The sequence below is a fragment of the Tyto alba genome, unplaced genomic scaffold (genome assembly GCF_018691265.1).
Source record: "Tyto alba isolate M040663 unplaced genomic scaffold, T.alba_DEE_v4.0 Super-Scaffold_41, whole genome shotgun sequence".
Classification (NCBI taxonomy): domain Eukaryota; kingdom Metazoa; phylum Chordata; class Aves; order Strigiformes; family Tytonidae; genus Tyto; species Tyto alba.
The window spans coordinates 7,239,236-7,261,747 of record NW_024881317.1 but is presented as its reverse complement, the minus strand read 5'-3'; the positions used below and the strand labels follow the sequence as shown (position 1 = coordinate 7,261,747).

At 47.8% G+C, this 22,512-nt stretch overlaps 1 protein-coding gene across 1 annotated transcript in view; it reads left to right on the top strand.

Moving 5' to 3' along the window:
• ST8SIA2 (ST8 alpha-N-acetyl-neuraminide alpha-2,8-sialyltransferase 2) overlaps positions 1–13,797 on the top strand; it is a 32,795-nt gene extending 18,998 nt beyond the window's left edge. Inside the window, exons 5-6 of the mRNA XM_042804353.1 lie at positions 1,298–1,591; positions 11,277–13,797. Coding sequence (XP_042660287.1) covers positions 1,298–1,591; positions 11,277–11,562 — 580 coding nt within the window. The 3' untranslated portion in view covers positions 11,563–13,797. The remainder of the gene's footprint in view (positions 1–1,297; positions 1,592–11,276) is intronic.
• Positions 13,798–22,512: the final 8,715 nt, after the last annotated feature.

Genomic DNA, 22,512 nt, shown 5'->3' with positions numbered 1-22,512 from the left:
TGGGCGTGCTCTTCCCACCGCAGTGATCTGAGCCACCACCTGAATCTGCATCTTCCTGATGAAGGTTTGCTCCACCCACGCAGCCTTTTCAGCAGGGCTGGCAGTGACCAGCGATGAGCTCTGTGTCCAGAATACAGCTTCGTTCTTCAGATCCAATGTTTATTTTCAGCAATTTTACTCCTGTGACAAGTGGATCAGAAGGGGCCTGCGTGCCAGTAGCTGGATTTTCTTTACACCATTCCCTTAGTTTCCCCATCTGTAAAGTATGGAAAACAGTAGTAATGGCTGATTATCAAGGCAGATGGTTAGGATGCAATTCCTGCTCGTTAAATACTGTAAATTCACTGTAGAGCACCACAGGAGAGCACGCAGTGTACTAACATGTGGGTACCTGCTGGTTTTCACTGTGCTAGGAGAGCATCTCTGCCTCCCCCCCATCAGCTGGTGCCGTTTACCCAGTGCCACGTGCCCGGCATGGCCACAGCTTTAATGGCTGCGGATCCCCCCTCGAGGAGCTGCAGGAAACCACCGTATAACAAGGGTGATTTGTTGGCAGCTCATCCCACAGCCCCTCAGCCCTTGTCCCTGGTGTGATGCAGGAGGTCGTGGCACGGGAGCTCCCAGGGGAACGTCTGTGCCCGTATCTGCATGCACAGCCTGAGAAGAAGCACCAGTTACTAGGACAGAAAGAGATGTTTTTGGAAGGTCATAGCCTCCAGACAGCCAAGCCCTGTGGAGACCGTGTCCTGGCACCCACTGCCTGCTGGTGTCGTTATCGCTGCCGGTGCCACCGGGTCTGCTGTTAAGCAGAGACTCATCAGGAAGGGAAAAGGGACTTGGGATAATATTACCCCAGCAGGGCTAGAATTAAGAGGCGAACGCTTTCCTTGCGTGGGAAGGGCTGTTTAATTTCAGATCTGCTGTGGCAGCAAAGACGGGAGGTTTGTTGCTCTGTGTTATTTTTGAGCCACACCAGAAGAGATGCCGATCTGTACAAACCCACCCACCAGACAGCAAAGTTATGTCTGTTATTAGCATTTCCCCGGAGGAATATGCACACACATACCAACGTGTTGAGGAATGGTGACCTTATATTAGGATGGCTCACCATTACCGGGTCAGAGCCTCTCTAATTTATTGCAGGGGCTCGTTCTTTCTCCTCCTCCTCCTCACAAAAACGAGGGCAAATGGGCACATCTGTCACTGGCCTCAGCTTTTGGCATCAAACACTCCTCGGGTTTGTCCCTGCCTTCTCTCACGTGCATTGTAAAGGGCTGTTCGGTGTTTCCCCTCGCAGGTGCAATCTGGCCCCTGTCCAGGAGTACTCGCAGGACGTGGGCATGAAGACAGACCTGGTGACTATGAACCCCTCGGTCATCCAACGGGCCTTCGAGGACCTGGTGAACGAGACTTGGAGGGAGAAGCTGCTGCAACGCCTCCACAGCCTCAATGGCAGCATCCTCTGGATCCCGGCGTTCATGGCCAAGGGGGGAAAGGAGCGAGTGGAGTGGGTGAACGAGCTCATCCTGAAGCACCACATCAACGTCAGGACTGCCTACCCCTCGCTGCGCCTGCTGCACGCTGTCCGAGGGTGAGAGTGTTTCTGGTGTGCTCGGAGCCAGGATTTTGTGAGCTTCCTGAGCTGGAGAGCGATCGATGGGGTTGTGTTGGAGGCAAACGGCACAAGCTCTTTCTTTCTGCAGGCTGTGAGGAGGACTCCGTGGGCAGTGGCTGGTCCCTAGATGAGAACTGGAGACCACCTCGCAAGCAGGGGCTCCCCACTCTGCTCTTTGAGTGTGAGGGCTTTTAGCCATGCAATATAGCAAGCCTTAAGTCTTCTGGTGCTTTTCCTGGCTGTAAGCCTGGGTGTCACCATGATAGCTCCCCAACCTATGGTTAGGGCTTTCCTTGGAGACATGTGTGTGTGCTGAGCTAGAGGTGAGGTTTGTCACCTTGTGCTTGAGTGACACACGCAAGTCTTGCACAGCTCCTCGGGTCGTGGAGCTCATGGCAGCCTGGATGGGCTCAGCAGTGGCAGAGGTCCAAGGGCTGTTCATGAGTAGCCTGTGCTCTCCTGTAATGGTACTAATTGCTCTGATCATCTTAAATGACCAGCCAAGGCGGGGAGGGGACTGACATGGTCTAGTCCTGTTGATCAGGTAAATGGGCCCAGGTGGTGGTGAATGGACTTACTGGGAGGGAAGGAAGGGGTCATTCTGCTCTCTTCTTGCAACTTCAGGTGTGTGGGAGACAGGTGTGGTGGGGATGGGGAAGTTATAAAAGAGAGAGAGCCCCAGAGGGGATGCTTCCATGTAAATGGCTTGGGTATGGGGTTGGCACTTGCTTTATTTCTCTAGGGAGCATCATGGCTCATTAAATATTTTGGGAGTCTAGGCAGGTGGTGGCTTATGCTGGAGATGGCTTAGTGGCAGTAGTTGTTCTTTCTGATCCTGACTAGACCCTGTTTGATCTCCCAGGATGGGAATTCCTTTGTGTAGCTGGTGCTCCCACCTCTAAGCCTCAGCATGAATGTTTCTTGATTGCTTTGAGCACTTCTTCACCTCTGAGCCTGAGCTCTTCTGCTCAGTTGGTCCAAGCTGGGTGTTGCTCTGTTCCAACTCAGGTGGCGTGTCAGTACAGGAGGTGGGCATGGGATAGATTTTGGGGTCGTTTCCCACAGGAGCAAGCCTAAAGGGGTGCTCCAGGGTGAGGAGTGTGAAGGGCAGCTTCTCAGGCAGCCTGGGGGGGGTTGGGAGGAGTGGAGGCTCTGGTGCCACGGTGCGTTGCAGGCAGCAATAACGGGCGAGAAGAGCTGTGTCTGCCCAAGTGCCTGTGTTTGAGGCTTCCCTGGGCATCTTACAGAAAATGCTGGCTTTGAGATAAAGAAGGGGAAGGAAACGATATCACAACTCAGAGAAAGGGAGGGGGAAAAAAGAAAAAAAAAAAAAAAAAAAAACCAAATTCTGAGCTATTTCTAGCTGTAATTGACTTACTTTCATCTGTCAAAATAGAATTAAGCTCCTGTAATAAGCCCTTTAAATCAACAGGCTGCTAATCCTGTGCTGGCAGCCATTCCCACTGCCAGAAACTTCCTGTAGGAAGCTTTGCAGAGGGATTGGCAAGGGCTGGGCATCGCTTTCCCATGGGAGAGAAGAAGGATGCCTCGATAAGCTCTGCTGCTGAGCTTATCTTCCAACTCACAGCACCTTCCTGGCCCTTCTGTGCTACCGCCCGGCGGTCCAGCCGGGCTGGCAGGCACTCTGGTTGTCCCTGTGCATCTCCTGCAGAGCAGCATTGGAGCCACCAACTGTGGCTGGCAGGTCCTGCCTGGCCAGAGGGGATTCAGGGATTCTGGGACAAGCCCAGGGATTCAACACTGTCCCTTGGCGCGTGGAGTGAGTCACCCTTCTCCCCCATGGCTTGGAGTAGTGTCTTCCTTTTGCATGTGTTAGGGTTCCCGTGGGTTTTAATAGGGTCCTGTGCAAGGAACATGGATTCAGGGCTCAGAGGGGTGCAACCAGTCAGCAAGCAAATGAAGTGACCACTGTTGATGGGTGTCTGGGAAGTACCTGCTCTGAGCTACAGCCAAAACCTCAATCCTGTCCTTTGGGCTGGTCACTGTGCTGTGGGGCAATGAGAAAGGTGGGTCATGGCTGCCCGGAGGCAGCACTAACTCAATTATAACCACAGAAACAGGTGCTAATCCTTGTCAGGGGTTGCCCTCTAAGTCGAAGGATCTGCTGCCTGACCTGTCCTCCTGCTCTCAGACTTACCAGCAAGAAAACAAAGATGCCTACTAATTAACAATTAATATAATTAAAACTGCAGCCCCTTCATAAAGCCAGAACTGAGAGGAACACTTCAATGTCTGGCCAAGGAGCTGTGCAGAGGGGCCACCCAGGGCTGTGGGGCAAAGGGCTGTGCTGTTCTGGGGGAAGCCTAGAGTCAATGTTAGCCTTTTCCTTGGTGCAGCCTCCTCAAGTTCGGATTTGAATGGATTTAAGAGTTATTCAGGCAGTATTGAATGAATTAGCTGTAGCTGGGGGGAAAGGAGGAAGAGGCAGAGTGTGCTGATGTTCTTGGTGCTATATAGGAAGTCTCACAGGTAAATATAGTGTTGTCTTGACCATCCCCTCAGGGTAATTGATATGATGTAGTTTGAGATAGAGAAGGAGCCTTTCCTCAGATCAAATTGACCAGAATCACTAGGATCTTACTTAATGATCTTCTGTGGTACTGTCTAATTCCTACAATCATCCTATGTTTTTGCTCATGAACTCCTTGCTGTTACAGGGATGTGGTCTCCAACGACCTCCCCTGTCTCTCCAGTTCTCTCTCCTGAACATGCCAGTTCATAGCATTACACTTTTCTTTGACAGATCTGAGATTTGCAAAATAAATACATTTGTGGCATGTAGCGTGCAGCAGAGAACTGATAATCCACAAAGCCCCGCAGAACTTCCCTCTGTGCTGCAGTGGGCTGCTGTTGCAGAGATGTCCCGTCTTCTCCTTTGCTGAATAAAGCTACCCTTTATAATCTATCCTAAGTTGATTTGGAAATTACAAAGAAATGGGGAAAGCCTTTTCAGCCAGGACACTCTTCTATATTTTATGTTTTTTTTTTTTCAAGGAATAGCACTTTCTATAAAGCCTAACATCTCAGCCAACTTCTATTCAACTACAAAAGCTTTGCCTTTTCTCTTCTTCCTTCACTACCAGCTAAATCCATTTGTAAGTTCTTGACTTCTCCTTGAACCACAGTATTTATTGTCTTGCTCTGCTTTCCCCCAGACCAGAATGCATTTCAGTGGCAATTGAGCATTTTTTCATATACTTTTCAGTGCATTTGGGGCATTTGTAGAGTGTGTGTTGCTGAGATAAGTAAAAAGCATTTGTTTTTTTCATCCTTGTTTGAGACCTCACCTTCCTAGCTGTGAGGGTGCCTTAAATGTGTTCTGACAGCTTTTTGTGTTGATGATTCTGGATAGTTCTGTGCAATAGAACGGAGGCTCTTCTTACACAGTTAAACTCACCTTCTTCATGCCAGGAGGGGAGAGAGCCATCAGCATTTCGATGGAGGAGCTCAGAAGGAAGCCAAGTCTCTACCTAAGGCTGAGGAGGAAAGCTGTGCCATGGCAGGGAGCCAGCTCATGGGGACGGGGACGGTGCCATGCGTTTCGGGGGTGCGTGTCTCACTTCAGAGCAATTCTATAAAACGTCTCCTGAGCCATTCATCTGGTGAGCACAGTGCTCGTCTCCTGGCTGGGAAGCAAGCAAGTCATCTTGTTAGTGTCTCCAAAAAGCCTTGTAATCCCTATTGCCAAGCAGCTTTTGTTAGAGAAATAACATGAAATGCAGGAAGCAGGGGAAAATAATTGTGTCTGGAGGTTTGACTATCACTCCTTGCAGAGAATTCATGGACACGTTTCAGTTTGCCTTGTCTAATCTAGTCTAGCATTTCTCACTGAGTCCATCACGAGGGTCTCTTGGAAGTAACCAATTCTAATCCCATAAGATTTTGTTAAGAGCTTCTTGAAAGAAACAAAAAATAAAAAATCAATAAATCTTCCAGCTCCTTGGCTAGGTCTCCTGTTAAGTTTAACATCCAAGTAGCTGTGACAGTTTGTGAGCACTCCTCATGACAGTGATCACCTTGCTCAGGGTCCGTAGCTTGCGCAGTGCCACTTTGCCACATGTCCTTAGAAGTACAACCTGGTGGGGCATGAGGTGGATTCATCTTTGCCTCAGATGTCTCCCTGGGTACTCACACTCAAACAACGTCTAACGCTTTGCTGATTTTTCAGGGCAATGCTGCTGAGCTGCTGCCTTTCCCATCCATCAGCCATGGTGGAAACCCTCCCTTGGTCCCTCCTTGTCTTGTGTGCTGATTTTGCACGTCCTTTCCAACAGCCTTGCCTTGCTTGTAGCCATGCTGGACACATGTACACAGATTATTCTCCTAACCCTTTGCTTTGATTTCATCACCCCACTCTTTTGCCATCCCTTCACAGACTCCCCTTTTCTCTAACATATCAGACCTAAGCTGCTGCTTTTCCTTTTCGCAGCTCTCCCACCTCATCTTTTTTCACTCTCTGTCTCAAGATCAGTTCTGCTTTTGATCAGCCAGCGTAACCTGCTTGTGGAGTTCCTAAACCAACTACTTTATGCTTCCTTCCTTACCATCCTTAATGCTTACAGGGGCTCTTCTGGGGACTCATACCTTAAAGCCCTTCCTCTCTGGTCCCACAGAAAGTTTAAGGATAGTGGTCCTGGGCTCAGGTGAGGGAAGAAGATGACCAAAGGGTGTAGGGGGAGAAAGTGTGACTGGGGTAGAATGTGAGACACTACGAATGCCCCGTAAAGCCATGTGTAGATCCCACTGGATCCCACAAATAAACCCTTGTATAAGCAACTATTCTCACCCCAGCTGCACTTCAGGCACATTGCACCCAAGCTGTGGTGTGTCTGCACTGGAACCCCAAGGCAGTTAATTTGTCCCATTTAGTTGGGAAGATGTAGTCTTTTCTTTGTCAAAAAAAAAGGGAGGGGCATAAGAAGGAAAGGGGAAGGAAATAGAGCAATCCTCTTCCCAGTTACTTTTTTCTTCTTCTTCTGTCTGGAAATGCTTTAACTTGTGGGTATGAGTACCGTGTGTGTTGGCATCACAGAGCTCAAGACCTGGAGGATAAAATTTATCTGTGACTCAGCATTGATTTGCTTGTGCCGAGTCACCAAAACCAGACCCGAGCCACTCCTATATATGTATCTAGATATGTATATATGTATGGGTACCACACCTAGATATGTACCTATCCAGTCTGGATATAGAGGCTTGATTTGGTGTTTGGGCTTTGCCTAGCCTGGGGATAAAGCCCAACTCTGACTCCAGATCCAGCTTTTGGAGTCAGCATTAGCATAAATCTGGATGGGGACCTGCCCATTCCTATCCGTGCAGCACAGATCTCTATACATGGCTCTCGGCTATTTTGGTGAAGGTGACAGAGGAGGCTGGATACCTGGGCAGAAAAGGGCTGTTTGAAGCTGGATGGGGGATAGCAATTGCTGCCTGCGCTCCTGCACTTCATCTCCATCAACACAGCAGCTGGGATATATGCTGTGCCCTGCCAGTACCAACAGGTCCTGTCCTCGCCTGCACCAGCATGAGTGTGGAGCACTGTTGGGGCACCCACTCAGATTATCTGTGGCTGCTTTTTCATGAGTATTAATGGGAGCAGGATGTTTGTGGCAGACTGATAATATGCTTCTGACAGTCAAGGACTAGCATCTCCACAACAGCTTGTGTTTGTATCACACTTTTGTGAATGAGCGGTTTTAAAAGGGTCTGAAATTGCATTATTTCAGCTATTCTGATTTGTACCACTAAATAATGCAGCTGATACTGCTGAAGCTTGATTTCTTCATTGACCTGAGTTTTTTATTCCTTTTATCGGGGCAATGGATTTTCTGTTCATTTTATCTTGCAGGTTAACCCTTAACTGGAGGGTACAAGTTGCTTCAGTGTTTTCTCAGACACATCAAGAGGTGATGAGTAGGCACAGAGGAGAATGCTGCCCTTGCTAGTGGTCCTCAAACACTGCCTTCAGGGAGGAGTTTTGCACCCTGTGTTTTAGCCCAAATCAAGGCCAGGCTCTGCTCCCTGAATTCAGTGATGCTGGGGGGAGGATGAGGGCTGTCGGTGCAGTGGGGTGTGTGCTCCAGATGTGCCATATGGAGGCTGCCACCTTCCCTGGCTTGGGTGGGAGCTGAGGCTTCCTAGGGACAGTTTCAGAGCATTTTGCCTCCTGAACGATTCCCAGTGGGCTTTAGGGTCCAAATACAGTGGTCGCTTCCCCTGTGGCTGCAGTGCAGCCCCCTCGCCCCACTGATAGTCAGGTAGCCAGCAGCAATGCTATGCAGTCCTGCCTGGGAGACCTCTTGAGTTTCTCGGAAACCTTTTGGAAAGTTGATGTTGCTGAGGAGCAACTAGAACCACCTACCAGCTAGGACAAGACTCTCTGAGCTGCTCTTCTTGAAGCCTCTGTCCTTGGCTACCATCAAGTGTTAATTCAGATAGGTGCTAGGGCTTGTACCTAGGCTTCCTCCTTACAAAAGATGACCTTGGAGATCTAACGGCATTTTCCATCTGTCACTATCATGATCTGAAACAAGAGCTGTCTCAGGCAGTTTTTGCCTGATAGCATCACTGTTCCTGTTCATAGCTGCATCCCGTTGAGGCACCAGCCTATCTCTGTAGCAGCTTCCACCCCTGAGGGTTTATTTCCAGAAATGACACAATACCAGCTTTTGAAGGAGGTCCACACTGTGAGAACAGCTCTGAGAAAGGAGGTATTGGGTTTCAGGACTGTTCTTTGCTCTTCTCTCTTAATTGCTCTCTCTTTCCATAAAATGTTGCAGTTAATAGTTATGGTGATTGGTGTAGCCAATTTGAAAAATAATTACTGCCTGCTTCAAGATTATCTTTCCTCCTAATTAAAATCCCGGACCTCACATATTAAAGGTGCGCTGTTGACACAGCATCCCATGTGCGCCCAGACAACCTCATTTGGGTTTACAGAATTAATTAGGTTTTATTTCCATCCCCAGCTGTTCTCTCCTGCACCAGGAATGCGGCCGCTGTCTCAGTTGGCCAGTGGTGGGAGAGATAAGAGGGAGATCTTCCTGCATAGCTCCCGCTCTCCCATCACAAACCAGTCATTAAAAAGTATTTCCCAGACCTCACTGGAGGATTTGCCACCTTCACTGTGCATGAAACAAATCACAAGTGCTGCAGCACGGTCTGTGTTATGGTTTGTGCATTATATATTATGTGTATCGTCTGTGTGGGTGGGCTGGGACAGCCTGGAGTCTGTCACCCCATCCCAAAGCTGCAGCCAGCAGGGAGAATTTACGATGCTCTAGGAGCGAGGTTTGTCATCCTTCTTGTTTTTGCAATGCCATGCCTGCAATAGAGGGAACTACAGATAGACAGTTTTTAAATTTTTATTATAAGAAACTGAATTGTCATAGTTACCTATCTCGACATTTTTGAGTGTGTGCTCACTAGCTGTGTGTGCTGAGGTGGATATACCGGGTTAGTTTGGGATTTTGGTTGCACAGGCTTGTGGGTCTTGGTAAGGCTGTTTGTGCGTGCTGGGTTGCAGAGGATGGTGCTTCTGTTGGGCACTTCTGTGTTTGACCTAGGTCATTTTTGTCATCATTAATACGTTTGAAATATTGGTGGTCACGGGTGGTACCTGTGTGCAAGGGTCACTTCATCATGCTGTCAAGGTTGTTGTATGTTCATAGATTTTTTTACAGCCTCTCAACAAAACCCTAAAATTAATATTTTGGGCCAGGTGTAAGGTCACCAGTATCTTCCTGTGCTCCAGCTGGTAAATTGATAAGAAGGGTTTTAAGACTAAAGCAAATGCAGGACAAACCTAGACAGTTGTCTTACCCCAAAGCCAACCGGTTAATGTGGTTTGACAGTTCTTTCCAGGTAGTTTCCCTGCTGCATGAGCATACCCTAATTCACAGTGTTAAATGGTTGTGATAATCTCCCATTTCTTTCTGCACATCAGGGGTCTAATGTGCTTACCTGTAAACTTATCAAGGAGGCTGTTTTATGGCTACCTGTGGGAGAAGTTTGCCTTGGCACCGCAGCAAGCTTTGCTGTGTCCCCATAGCACAACCCATATGGCTGGGCAAGCGCAGCCAATGCTGAGGCTGTGCCTCTGAGATACTGCTTCTCACCACTTTTCCCCCAGTTTCTTGCTCCTTTTTCATGCTGGATGCCGAGGAGGTGAGTCAGGCAAGGAGGACCTCCCCAAAACTTGTCTTTTGCTAAAGCTACAGGCACTTGGACGCCCCTGGGGTGAGGGACCCCAGTAAACCCCACCGTGCCCTTCCTGCACACACCGAGGCTGTCACTCACCTTCCAGAAGCCAGAATTCACCAGAAAAGTCACTTTTTCTCTTCTCTGGCTGAGAACAAGCAAGTACGTTTTGTGCCTTGGTTGCTAAATTTTAATGGCTTTTGTGAAAAGCTAATTTGCAGGATTAAGGCTCAGGTCTCCCAAGGAATCGCACTGTCTGAGTGCCAGACCCTCAGGAGCCTGGCGGAAAGTGCGAATGAGGAGCAAGACACTTCCCATGGCTCCACATGCAACAGCAGGACCCAGCTCAGGATCCCAAACCTCTGGGTCAGAGCACAGAAATGCTTTGATCCACTTCCTCATGTTTTTTTATCCAAAGGGCTGCCAGTCACTCACCTGAACTCAAGCACTTTGACATATCTATTAAAAACAGTCCAAGGGCTTGAACGGGCTGTGACACGGGGGGATGTGCTGCCTGCACCATCCCTCCCCTAAACCTTTTGCTTTCTGATTTTGCTCCTCTGACAGTGGTTTTCTGCTGAGCAAACCCCGTAAGTTGCCTGTGCAATAAACACTGGGCACTGGAAACGTCTTCTTACAGGATGGTGATGCTGCAGTAAATTTTCTTGGCAGCCCAAAATACAACTGCTGATACTGTTTCTGCTCGTGCATCGCTACAGGGTGGCTCCTTCCCAGTTCTTTTTGCCATCCCCCATAAAATCTATCGCACTTCACAGCACTGAGCACAGTTCACCTCCGTATCGCATATCATATATTGCAATATGCCATACTGTGTACCTCATGGGCTAATGTTGCAGAGTGTGGTATTTTGGGCCAGGATCACAGCAGCAATCGCTGGGTATAACGAGAGCACAGCAGTGTGTTTTAGCTCTTTCAGCCTGGTGACCCTTTATTCCAAGGCAAACATTTTTACAGCCCTTTTGTTTACTGTCAGAGGAAAAATCTTCATTCATCAATGAAAATCATCAGCATGTATGTGTGGCTGTGTCTCTGCTTCAAGGGGTTGCTGGAGTCTACTTGACATGTGGATGGTTTGGTCTGTGGTATTGATCTCTGAGGTTGATTGGAAGATAATTGTAGGCTGAAGTACTGAAGGCCACAGTTGCAAACAATTTGTTTTTCATAAAGGATTGCCGAGGCATGAGATGCTTCAGTGCCATAGCAACAAGTGTGATGTAACTGCCAGACAGGGAGCAGGAGGATGCTTATTCATGAAGCAAGCCCTAGAGAGGCTTTTTCTTGGCATGGAGAACTCTACTGCTAGTCAGAAACCTCTCACTTGGAATCACCAGTGTACCTCAGTCAGATCCTGGAGAGAGAAAATGTGCAAGAGATGAGCTTTGTGTGCAGGGGAATAACGCACTTTACTCTCCCTTTGCAGATACTGGCTAACAAACAAGGTGCACATCAAGCGACCCACCACCGGCCTCCTCATGTACACCTTAGCCACCCGCTTCTGCAACCAGATCTATCTCTACGGCTTCTGGCCCTTTCCCCTGGACCAGAACCAGAACCCGGTCAAGTACCACTACTACGACAGCCTGAAGTACGGCTACACCTCGCAGGCCAGCCCGCACACCATGCCCTTGGAGTTCAAAGCCTTAAAGACGCTGCACCAGCAGGGAGCCTTGAAGCTGACAGTGGGGGAGTGCGATGGGGCCACGTAGGCTGGTCCCCGGCTGCGTCCCTGCACAGCCACGGGAGGAAGGGGAGGGGGTGGAAAGGACGAGTGGTGCCTGGTGGGGTTGGTTGTCTTTGTTAATGCGCAGAACAGCGACACAAATATATATACGTGGTACCTATATATATTGACCTGAGTATTATAACTGTTTGGTGTTCACCAAGGAAGGGGCAGGAGAGATGCAGGAGCATCTGGCGTGACTGGCCTGGGCGAGACCCCTTGCCGTGGGCTTGCTGGGCTCGGAAGGGCGTTCGACCTATGTCCGAAAGGTGTGAAGGTGACCTTGGTTTTTGAGGGTATGTTAGGTGATGGGTAAACGTTAAGCCGTTTGTTGTGACTGGTCCGAGGTTGGTAGTTAGTTTGGCCAAGGACGCTGGCGCTCTGCAGCCAGGCACATCCTTGGCCCTGTGCTCGTGGCGGGGAGGGGAAGGGGCAGGGAGCGGGGTGGGCAGGGAAGGTTTGTTGGCGGCTCTCACAGCCGAGGGACTGCCCGTGGCACCGAGCAGGACCCATCTCCTGCCCAGCTGGGACTGGTGCCTGGCAGAGTTGCACACAGATCCATCCAAAACGTGGACCACCGGGCTGAGCACAGCCTTCAGAGACACAGGGGAGAAGCCTCCTGGGCTGCAGCTGGATCTCCAGGAGGTGGTGGGGAGCTGTGCTAAGCTGATCCTGGTGACATTTGCTTGGAGAGGAGATGCGAGGGCCTCCAGAGAGCAGGCACATCGGTGTTGAGCCGGGCGGATGCTGAGGTGGATGCTGAGCGTGTATTTTTCTCTTCCTTTCCTAAGGAGCAATTTAGAAAGGAGCAAAGATACTGGAACATGGCAGGAAGGAGGTTTGCTGTTGCAAACCAGCAACATTAGTATTAAGTGTCTTACTGTCCCACAGTCAAAGACACTCAACATCTGTCAGGGCTTGTGAAAACCGTAAGTACATTTAGCTCTTAATTCCCAAACGCTACCTGCTAAGCAGCCTGCCTTCTCTTCCCCTCCAAAAATAACCGCTGAAATATCGGTGATAGGCCTGAGACCCAGCCAAGCAGAAAGACCGCCGGACTTCAAGGGACTTTGTCAAGTCTACATAATTTATTTTCACTTTCTTCACAGAGAACCAGCATACAGCGCTGTATTTCTGAAGTCCTGCTCTGTCCTCTCTTTCAAGCTCCGATTAGCTCTTACTTCGAACAGTTAAATAGGATGTCAGATGGATCTGGATGGGACATTTGCCTAGTAATGAATGTCAAAGAAATTATCTTTTCCTTTTTTTTTTTTTTTTTCAGAGAGAACCCAAAATATAAAGAAGTTTTTATAACCATATTTGCTTTTCTCTAAGCTTTGAGTTTTTTGAGGGAAGAAACTAGATTGTTCTGATTAGCCTGTTTAATTTTCTGCTCTGTAGCCTACTCTATTTGTCTCCTAATTAGCGTTCAGTGCCAGAATGTGGGTGAGTCTGGAGTTCAGTGAGTGCAGTTTGGGTTTAATTTGTGGGAGCGTAAATAACACTACATAGGCAAGCCCCAGACATGCGCTGCAATGCTTTCAGGGCTGGGTATCGTCACCTTTGCGCCTCCTCCTACTGCTGTGTTTTTCAAGTTAAGAAGTGTACAGTTTGGGGCTGAAATACTTGACATTGTCTCTTTAAAAACTGAGTGCTTCAAGTGGTTAAAAGGAAGAGCTCACTTTCATGTTTTGGGACATAGAAGCTACTGTACCCGTAGAAGCCTCCAGCGTGCTAATTAGTGTCAGGTGAAGATGCCTAAGATTAAGGTATAAGCAACATTATAGTGGATAAATGTGGGCTAATCTGCCACTGAGGGGATGTTTCTTTCCAAGTCGAAAAATTTCTTTTATGTATTTTTTTAAAAACTGGCTGCATTTTTTTTTTTTTTTTTTTTTTTTTTCCCTGAATTTAGTTGCAAGGTAATGTTAAACCTGGCTGTGAACCTCAGCTTAAGATCTTGGGGTTTCCTGAGATAGGAGAAGACAGAGAGTAAAACTGCAAGATGGAAGTAGTCTGCAGTCCCGAGAAGCACCCCATGATTCAGGAGTGGTTGTTAAAGCTGGATAATTCCCTGGTTTGTCCCTGGCACGGAGGAGGGACAGAGTAGGGATGAAGCCGCAGGGACTGCTAAAGCCAGCTGTTGTATTGAGGGGCCCGGGCCACGGTACTGATTGCTGTTAGCAAACCTTCTTTTTAAATAAAAATACAAGAAATTAAATAAATGTGCAGTGTTTTTATTTTCATTCTGTATTTATTTTCATTGACTAGAAAGGCAAGAAGAGGGGCAAGACCTTAAAATGCCATGCAATTAAATGGGGAGACCCTGAAACCTTCTTTGCCAGTGAAGGAGAGGGGAAGGCTGGGCTTATTTACCCTTCTGGGGTGGATGTCAGTGCTCGGCCAGGGGGACATCTGAAGTCACCAGGACGTCCCCACTGTCCCTACAGAGATTACTGAGCACAAGAAGGGTGTGCTGGGAGGGGTGAAAAGGGGATGGGAGAAGAGATTTCTGGTGCCCTTGAAGCAGCTTCTGGAACAAAGCCCAGGCAAGTTTGGGCAAACTATTCAGGGGGTTGAAATTGCTGGTGGTGTTTCTATTCCCAGAATGGGTCCCGCTCACCCCTGTTTTAAAAATGCATTAAACCAAGAGCAAGACCCTGCAGCTATTAAAATCAACGGCTGAGCTTCCGTCTCACCTTTCTGCCATGCAGCTTGGTCCCTGCTGATTTTATATGCACAAAACCATCTAGAAATTTCCCTTTTAGTGGGCTGCGTCAAGTCTTCCAGCCTGGATCTCTGAGCTGCTCCTTAGGTTGGAAACGTACTTTTGTCATCTCTGTTTCCAGCAAATAACTGGGACCTGGCTCCAGCAAGCCATAAAGTCTGCGTGCTGTTTGTGAGCAACGGGATCAGAGTTTCAGGTTCACAGGGAGTGGATGATATTTGGGCTATTTTGGGGTAGCCGCCAGGCACGGAGCAGCTGCAGGGCTGCAGCACGGCAGCTGCCAGATGCTATAGGGACTCGATGGCCACACCAGGCTGCTACTTGATGAATTTCTTCATGCCCAATTAAGGCCCTCCTGTCATCAAGAGTGAGATTAAAAAAAAAAAAGAGTATTGATGCTCTTCAGGCAGGGATGCAGGTGCATGTGTTGCACCATGAATATACTTCACTGCCCTAAATGACAACAGCAGCTCCCATTGGTCTTCATTCATCCACCCCACTGCTCCCTCCAGCAGCAAGGCCAGCCCGAACGGGCGATGCTGGTGGCTCAGGGTTGGGGAGCTCCCTCCAGCAGGTTAGGCACGTTTGTGCCAAAAGGCCTTCAGATGGTAGCAAGTGACCTAAACTTGCAAAATAGAGGTAAACCTGAGTCTCCTACTGGCTAAGCCCAGAGTCAGGAGATGTGTTTCCCACCGTGGCTTTTGGGGGCAATAGTCTAATGGGTGCTTCTGGCCAAAGGCAATGTCCTTTTCCTCGCCATGTGTTGCTGGTGCATTTTCCCCTTACAACAGCTTGGGGATAAAGGTCTTGTCTTGCTTGCTCTGCCACGCCACAGCCAGAAGTTGCCTGAATTGCTTTTCTTTTTAACCATGGTTCACTTAGTTACGTGCCAGCCTTCAGATCTGCCATGTGCTGCTTCGTGTCCCAGGGCTAAGAGCCAGCCCAGCCAAGAAATGTCACCGCACCCTCTGACGCTGCCGACCATGGCAGCAAGGGCATGCTCACTCCTGTTTTCCTCTGCTCTTGACCTCCAGTGATTTTTGGTCCCCAGTGAACAAAACTCAAGGGGCAAACCCGTCATTATAGACCTGTCCAGGCTGAACGAGGATCCTTTGGACAAGAAGTTAAATTCCCCTCTCGGCACGGTCGTTGCTCTGTGTGTGTGCTGCAGAGCCGTGCAGAGGAGGAACGCAGTAGCACAGCACTTCTGTTCTTCCTATAAAAGTACACAGACATATAGAGTGATGCGGCTGTTGGTCTCCTGGGTGAGATCTTGCCCATATCTTGCACTGGCATGGAACACAGCTCCTCTGGTCAAGCTGCAGAGTCTGCAGGCTCTGTGCTGCCAAGAGCCTTTATAATTAATGCCTGCACTGCCTTATTTAAAGCTGACTTGGGTGAGTTGCAGCAGCTCCTCTGAACCGCGGCGCAGGACCCTGGCCGCTTCCCGCGCTCCCCAGCCCCTCGCCCGAGCAGGGCTGGCCGAGGCACCACTTCCCTCCCAGCTGCTGAACGGGAGGGATGGAGGAGGGACAGTCACTTTTCCCTGAACACTTCATCATCCAGGGCTTGGTGCAGGGTCAATAACTAATCCTCTGCTTCAGTCACAGCCCAGAAAATTAGTGAACAAAGAGCAAATAGTCGTTGTGAATCAAAGTGCAATTTTTTTTTAATTTTTTTTCAAGCTGCCTGAGGGTTGGGTTTTTTTTTTTTAGTGCTAAGAAACAACTGAATCATCTTTTTTTTTTTTTTTTTAAGGCACCAATCTTGCAAACCAGAAAGATACAATATTATGTTTTGAAGGTGTGATGAAAATTGTCTGCATTTTTACATTGCGTTTTGGATACTGCTTGGGAATAGCACTGAGCACTGTGGATTTCAGTCAGTCTCACTTAGATGACATGAAAGGTTTCAGTTGATCCCAATATGAATTAGTTTTTAATTTTGTGCAAAATAGTCTCAAAAAGGTTGCACTGTCCACAGATCTTGACAGATAAATGTTCTTTTTTGACCACCACTCCTTTTTAAAATTTAAATGAAATTATTCCATACTACAGAGGCTTAAAACTATGGAAATTAAAGCTTAAGGCATTGAGAGACCCACAGGGGATAGCAGGGAAGTGGTTTGCTCCAGAGTGCCCCTCAATGTCAGGAGGTAAAACCAGGCACGTAACCATGGTCTGCAGTGTAATGCTTTGTTAAACCACACATTTTTCAGCTCTTTCAGTGTTTTGGTTGCTCTTCTTTTCAGGTTTCTCACGTTTATGAATGGCTTATTAACACCTAGTTTCATCTCTAAATGTTACTCTATTGCCCTTGGCACCAGACAGCAGAATTTCATAGACTCAATCACAGAAATGTTTAGGTTGGAAAAGACCTTTAAGATCATCAAGTCCAACCGTTAACCTAGCACTGCCAAGTCCACCACTAAACCAGGTCTCAAAGAACCACATCTCCACTACTTTTGAATACTTCCAGGGATGGTGACTCAACCACTTTCCTGAGCAGCCTGTTCCAATGCTCAACAACCCTTCTGGTGAAGAAATTTTTCCTAATATCCAATCTAAACCACCTCAGCACAAGGTGAGGCCATTCCTTCTTGTCCTATCGCTTGTTACTTGGGAGAAGAGACCAACACCCACCTCACTACAACCTCCTTTCAGGTATTTGTAGAGAGAGTAAGGTCTCCCCTGAGCCTCCTTTTCTCCATGCTAAATAACCCCAGTTCCCTCAGCCGCTCCTCACAGGACTTGTGCCCTAGGCCCTTCACCAGCTTCGTTGACTTTCTCTGGACACTCTCCAGCACCTCAAGGTCTTTCTGGTAGTGAGGGGCCCAAAGCTGAACACAGTATTCGAGGTGCAGCCTCACCAGTGCCGAGTACAGGGGGACAATCACTCCCCTAGTCCTGCTGGCCACGCTATTTCTGATACAAGCCAGGATGCTGTTGGTTTCTTGGCCACCTAGGCACACTGCTGGCTCACATTCAGCTGGCTGTCCACCAACATCCCCAGGTCCTTTTCCACTGGGCAGCTTTCCAGCCACTCTTCCCCAAGCCTGTAGCATTGCATGGGGTTGTTGTGACCCAAGTGCAGGACCTGGCACTGAGCCTTGTTGAACCTCATACAATTGGCCTCAGCCCATTGATCCAGCCTGCCCAGATCCCTCTATAGACCCTTCCTACCCTCAAGCAGATCAACACACCTGCCCAATTTGGAGTCATCTACAAACTTACTGAGGGTGCACTCAATCCCCTTGTCATTGATTAAGATATTAAACAGAACTGGCCCCTATACTAATCCATGGGGAACACCACTTGTGACTGGATGCTAACTGGATTTAACCATTCACCAAAGCTCTTTAGGCCTAGTCATTCTGCCAGGTTTTTAACCCAGCAAAAAGTACACCCATCTAAGCTGTGAGAAGCCAGTGTGTCTATGAGAATGCTGTGGGAAACAGTGTCAATTGACTTTGGGGTCCCTTTTTTGACCACATCAAATGCTTTCTAGCTTTCCTTTTCTTCACCTCTATTTATTTTTATTTTCCCTATGAGAACAACTCAGCACTAATGCTCTGGCAAGTCTTCTCTGTTACTCCAGTACCATCATGGGATAGCTCTTATCCAAGCTCCATGTTGGTTCATCCCCTCACTATGGATACCACAGCACTGCCAGCTTAAACTCCAGGTTGGAGAGGTCACCAGCATCAGGGTATGGGTTACACGTCTTATTTCTCTCCCTCAGACAGATGCACATCACCCATGTACGCAAAAAAAAATGACTGAACAAGACCTTGGGCAGAGGCCTGAATGATAATCAAGAAAATCATCACCCTCCCAGGAGAATGGACTTCTCTCCCAGTATTAGCATCATCAAGACATTCAGCAATAATCTCCTTTTCCAGCTGGAAATAACTCCTGTTCAGCTCCATCAAACCTAGCCGAATGCATGAGCAAAGCCATCACATGCCAATTACATTAACATTTAGCTGCTTAACATCACCTCCAAGAAAATCTACAAGCTCTTCTACAAGAATCACAATCAGCACCCACCAACCCTTCCCATTATGATACTCTCATGACCTTATGCATGAGCTGAGAATAAACATGAAGTAACAGCATGAATGGAAATATCTCCCTCTTGGTTAGCGTAGGAATCCTCAGGACCCAGCCAGCAGTGGCTATCTCCAGCCCCCTAAAAAAGACACAGGGCAGAAGGGCATTCACCCTGGCCCTACTTAACTCAGTGATGGCCAGGGAGATGTAATCTTAAAGGAGATACCAACCTCCTTTCAGATCACGCAGTGCAGGCACTGAATTTACTGCTCACGTGCTCAAGACAGAACTGAGCTGTATCTGTTGCATTGTAATAATGAGAAAAATGCAGAGTTTGAGCAAGGATTAGGCACCAGGACAAACACTGTCCTTGAATGCTGAAAAGCAGCTGGGGGTGTTGTCCCCCCTCACACTGCCTGGCCAGAACAAATCTGCTGGTGCTGGCGGAGGAGTGCAGCCAGCAATAAAAGTTAAGTCCCTCTATGTTGAAATGGTGGCAGGCCATCTGATGCTAATCCTGTGCCTCCAGCAAACAAAACCTCCCAGGCATTGTGAAAGATCCACAGTTATTTGCTGGTTTGGTTGCCTGGAGAAATTCCTCCAGCGAAGGACAATGAAGCACTCCATGTTCTTGCACAACCCAGGCAGCAAAGGTTAAAGCATATTATAGGAATGTAATGGGTTTTTTAACTATCACTCTGGAAAGCTTGACTCGCCGCTTTCTAGAAAATGTTGCAATTTAGGCTTCAGCAGGAACCACAGAGCAAGGAAAATATTATGCTTGGACCATCAGTCTTGTAGTGTCTTGCTGCACTCATTCCAGATGAACTTGCTTAACTCAGCTTGTGTCTGAAAATGACTTTGGATTTGAGATTGCTAGAAAAGAGGAGAAGAGGCATGCTCTATTCCTGGACTGCATATTAGTGCTCCATATGGGTGCAGAGCCAAAGCATATGGACCTCCATCTGTTAGGCAGGCCTGGCCTGGCCCCATGGATGGTTTATAATGCACGTAGATTCATCCAGATTTGGGATTCCTCCAAAGCAAGAGCCGAGCCAATGACTCAAATATTGTGTAAAGCCATTGAAACTAATGGCACTAAACAACAGTCATTTGTCTCCTGTTTGATTTTACTTGCTGTAAAATAATGAATTAGTTACGGGGGTGGGTGAATGTTGTGTTATGGATGGAAGCTTTGAAGGAAACATGGTTAAAAGAAAACAAAACAAAAATCATCCTAGTTACTCTGTATCAGCTTGCTGCAATGTATTATTCCCCAGAAAGTAAGCTGTGTCCTTCAACTTCAATAACATGGCATTTATGCTCCATCTGTGATCAGATTTAAAGAGGTTTGCAAGCATAATTCAGGAAAACTTCAAGGACAAATACAAAGAAGCTGGAGAAAAGACTCTTTAAATTCTTCCATAATTAAAACAACTCTAAGAAAAATGAACTTTGTTCCTATAAGGTCTATATTAACCACAAGCCCTGCACTTGGAAGTTTTCTTTCCTTTAAAACAAATGAGTCCCAAAAGACTCCAGGTCTTAGCATGCAATGTCTTTCCCTGCATCGAGAAGCCAGCCTGTGGTGGGACACATCCTGACCTCACTGAAGTCAAGACGCAGCTTCCACCAAGCCCAGCAGCACCATGATTTCATCCACCGCTCGAGAAGGTCACATCTCTCTTTTGAAGGATAGACCTTGGCAGCTCAATTTCAAGCACCATGCCGGAAAAATTTCTGCCGAATTTTTCTGCAGAACTGCATGGGACACGCGGTTAAAGCCGTGGGATGACTGACAAGGAGATAGGCTATTGTGTTAGCCCCTGGGAGAGCTCATAGGAGAAAAAAATCTCCTCCCACTAAAAGAATTAATCACCATGCCTGTTAGCACTGTGGTTTGGGGAAATCACTGTGGCTCGATTTCCTTCAGCGCTTTTATTCCTGGCTGGAGACCAGGGGAGTTGTTAAGGTTGCTGACTTAAAACACTGTAACAAATGCCTAGAAATGACCGGGCAGGCATTATGATTTGCAACTTGTGTGTCTCACCCGTCTCTAGTATGGGCTTCACAGCATCTTTTCTCAGGATTTTACAGAAGGGGCAGATTTACAAGCACTCCAGCCTGCTCCTGGGCTTTCCAGGGGAGACCAGGAGGGCACAAATTTCTTGGCTGAAAACCATCTGAGAAGCCAGGCAGGCCTGAATATCCTGTGGCTTATTTTTGGAAAAAGTAATTTTGGTAATTGCATGTGTTAAATGAAATGCAATTAGGAGTGGAGAGAAGGTGTTACACGTGTGTTGGAATAGGAGCCAGTTCCTAGCCAAAGGACCAGTTAAAAATGTGGACCCCTGAGTGTGCTGCAGGGCAAAGGGGGCAGGGAGGAGGTGCTGTCGGGGTGTGCGGTTATTTATGAGCGTTGTATGTGAAACCGAGTATGGAAGCACTTGCATCTGTGATGTGTCTTTTATGGTCTTCTCAAGGTTTTAATTAAAAATGCAATAAAAGCATGACTATAGGAAACCAGGAGGTTTTAAAAATCATCTGATATAAATCGGTTGGGGGGGGAGGGGAAAGAAAATCAAATAACAATTGTTTGTTATAAAAGCGTTCAGGACACTGAGTTCACATGAAGAAATAAACCCTTTGGGAAAGGCTTTCCTGTGAGGAAGCACGTGCTGCACAAGACAAAAAAGTGCAGGGGGAGGTGTTTCCGTGCAGCCACGGGGATCTGCCGAGCGGCTGTTTCCCCATCAGATACATCTGGCTGCCAGAAACACAGTGCATGCCAGAGGATGGGGAGCAGGACCACATGCCACGGGGTGGGATGCAGAGGATGCTGCGATTCGGGCTGGGATGATCTTTGGATGGCTCAGAGGGCTTTCGGCTGTAATTTCCCAGACAATACAGCACGATGCATTTTGCGCTTGGTGACAGATGCGCTAAAATCATTTTGTGCAGCACCTGTTGCCTCTGATGGGGGCCATGGCAGGGAAAAGCTGGCACAAGGTGGAAGAGAGTTAATGAGGCCCGGAGAGGCAGCTGCAGGACATGCAGGCATCATCTCTGGCTGTTTTAAAGGGGTTATAGGAGTCTGGGGTAGTTCACGCCCTTGGAAGGGATCAGAGGTTTGCTGCCTACTGCTGTGGGCATCCAGGCCATCTGGAGATAAATGCAGTGGACATTTCTGTGAGCTGGACCCCTTCCTCATGCCTGTGTGTATGCACATTTGTTAGCGGAGAAGGGAACCCTGGGCCAACCACCCCAGCACTCCTTGTCTCTTTGTCCAGCACTCCTGTGACCTTGGTGCCTTTCAACCTTAGTTTTCACTGTTCATGTTACTTAGCTTTTTGCAAGAAAAGATCTGCCTATGCCCCAAAATGGTCCTCGTTGCTCCCACAAAAGCATCCTGGATGGGTTTTGCTCTCTGCCTTCCAGGTGAATTCAATGAAAGCCCAAAACAGCTGTGGCTCCAAGCAGCCCCGGAGGACCAAGGTTCCCAGAGCTTGTCGTTTAAACGGAGATTAGATTCTAAAATTTATTGAGGTTGTCTGTGAAAACAGAGTCCCAAGGATAAAACAACAACTGAAAAAAAGAAGCAAGAAGCCCACTGAATACCCATCCAATTAGGGCTTCCAACTGATCCTCATTAAACATCCACTCCTGACATTTGACAGTACAGTTTAGATTAGAGCAGTGAAAAATCCCCTTGAAAAGGCAGATTGACATTTCGCAGAGGAGTGTTTTCATACTAATAGTAATGGTTTTAAACCCCTAGCTTTTACCCTAATATGGGAAAAACAAACAAACAAACAAACAAACAAACAAAAAACAAAACAAAACAAAAAAAAAAAAAAAAACACTTGGGCTTGGCAAAGGGGTAAGGAACAGCGATGCTGACTGGTGGGGAAACTCCTGGAGACCAAACTCCTCACCACAGCGAGCACAGGCAACCCCTGGCCTTGGCTCTCCATGTGTAGGGTCCTCGAAAGGGACCATTTAATAAGATACAGAAGCTGGATTTTTTTGGCTGAGCTGAATATGAAATCGCCATGGCAACCTTTTTTCTGAGGTGATCCAAGTCAGGTAGCGACAGCAGACATGAGTAAAAGGTCATCCCTGCAGAGGAAGATGGGCACTGATGAAGCACTTTAAC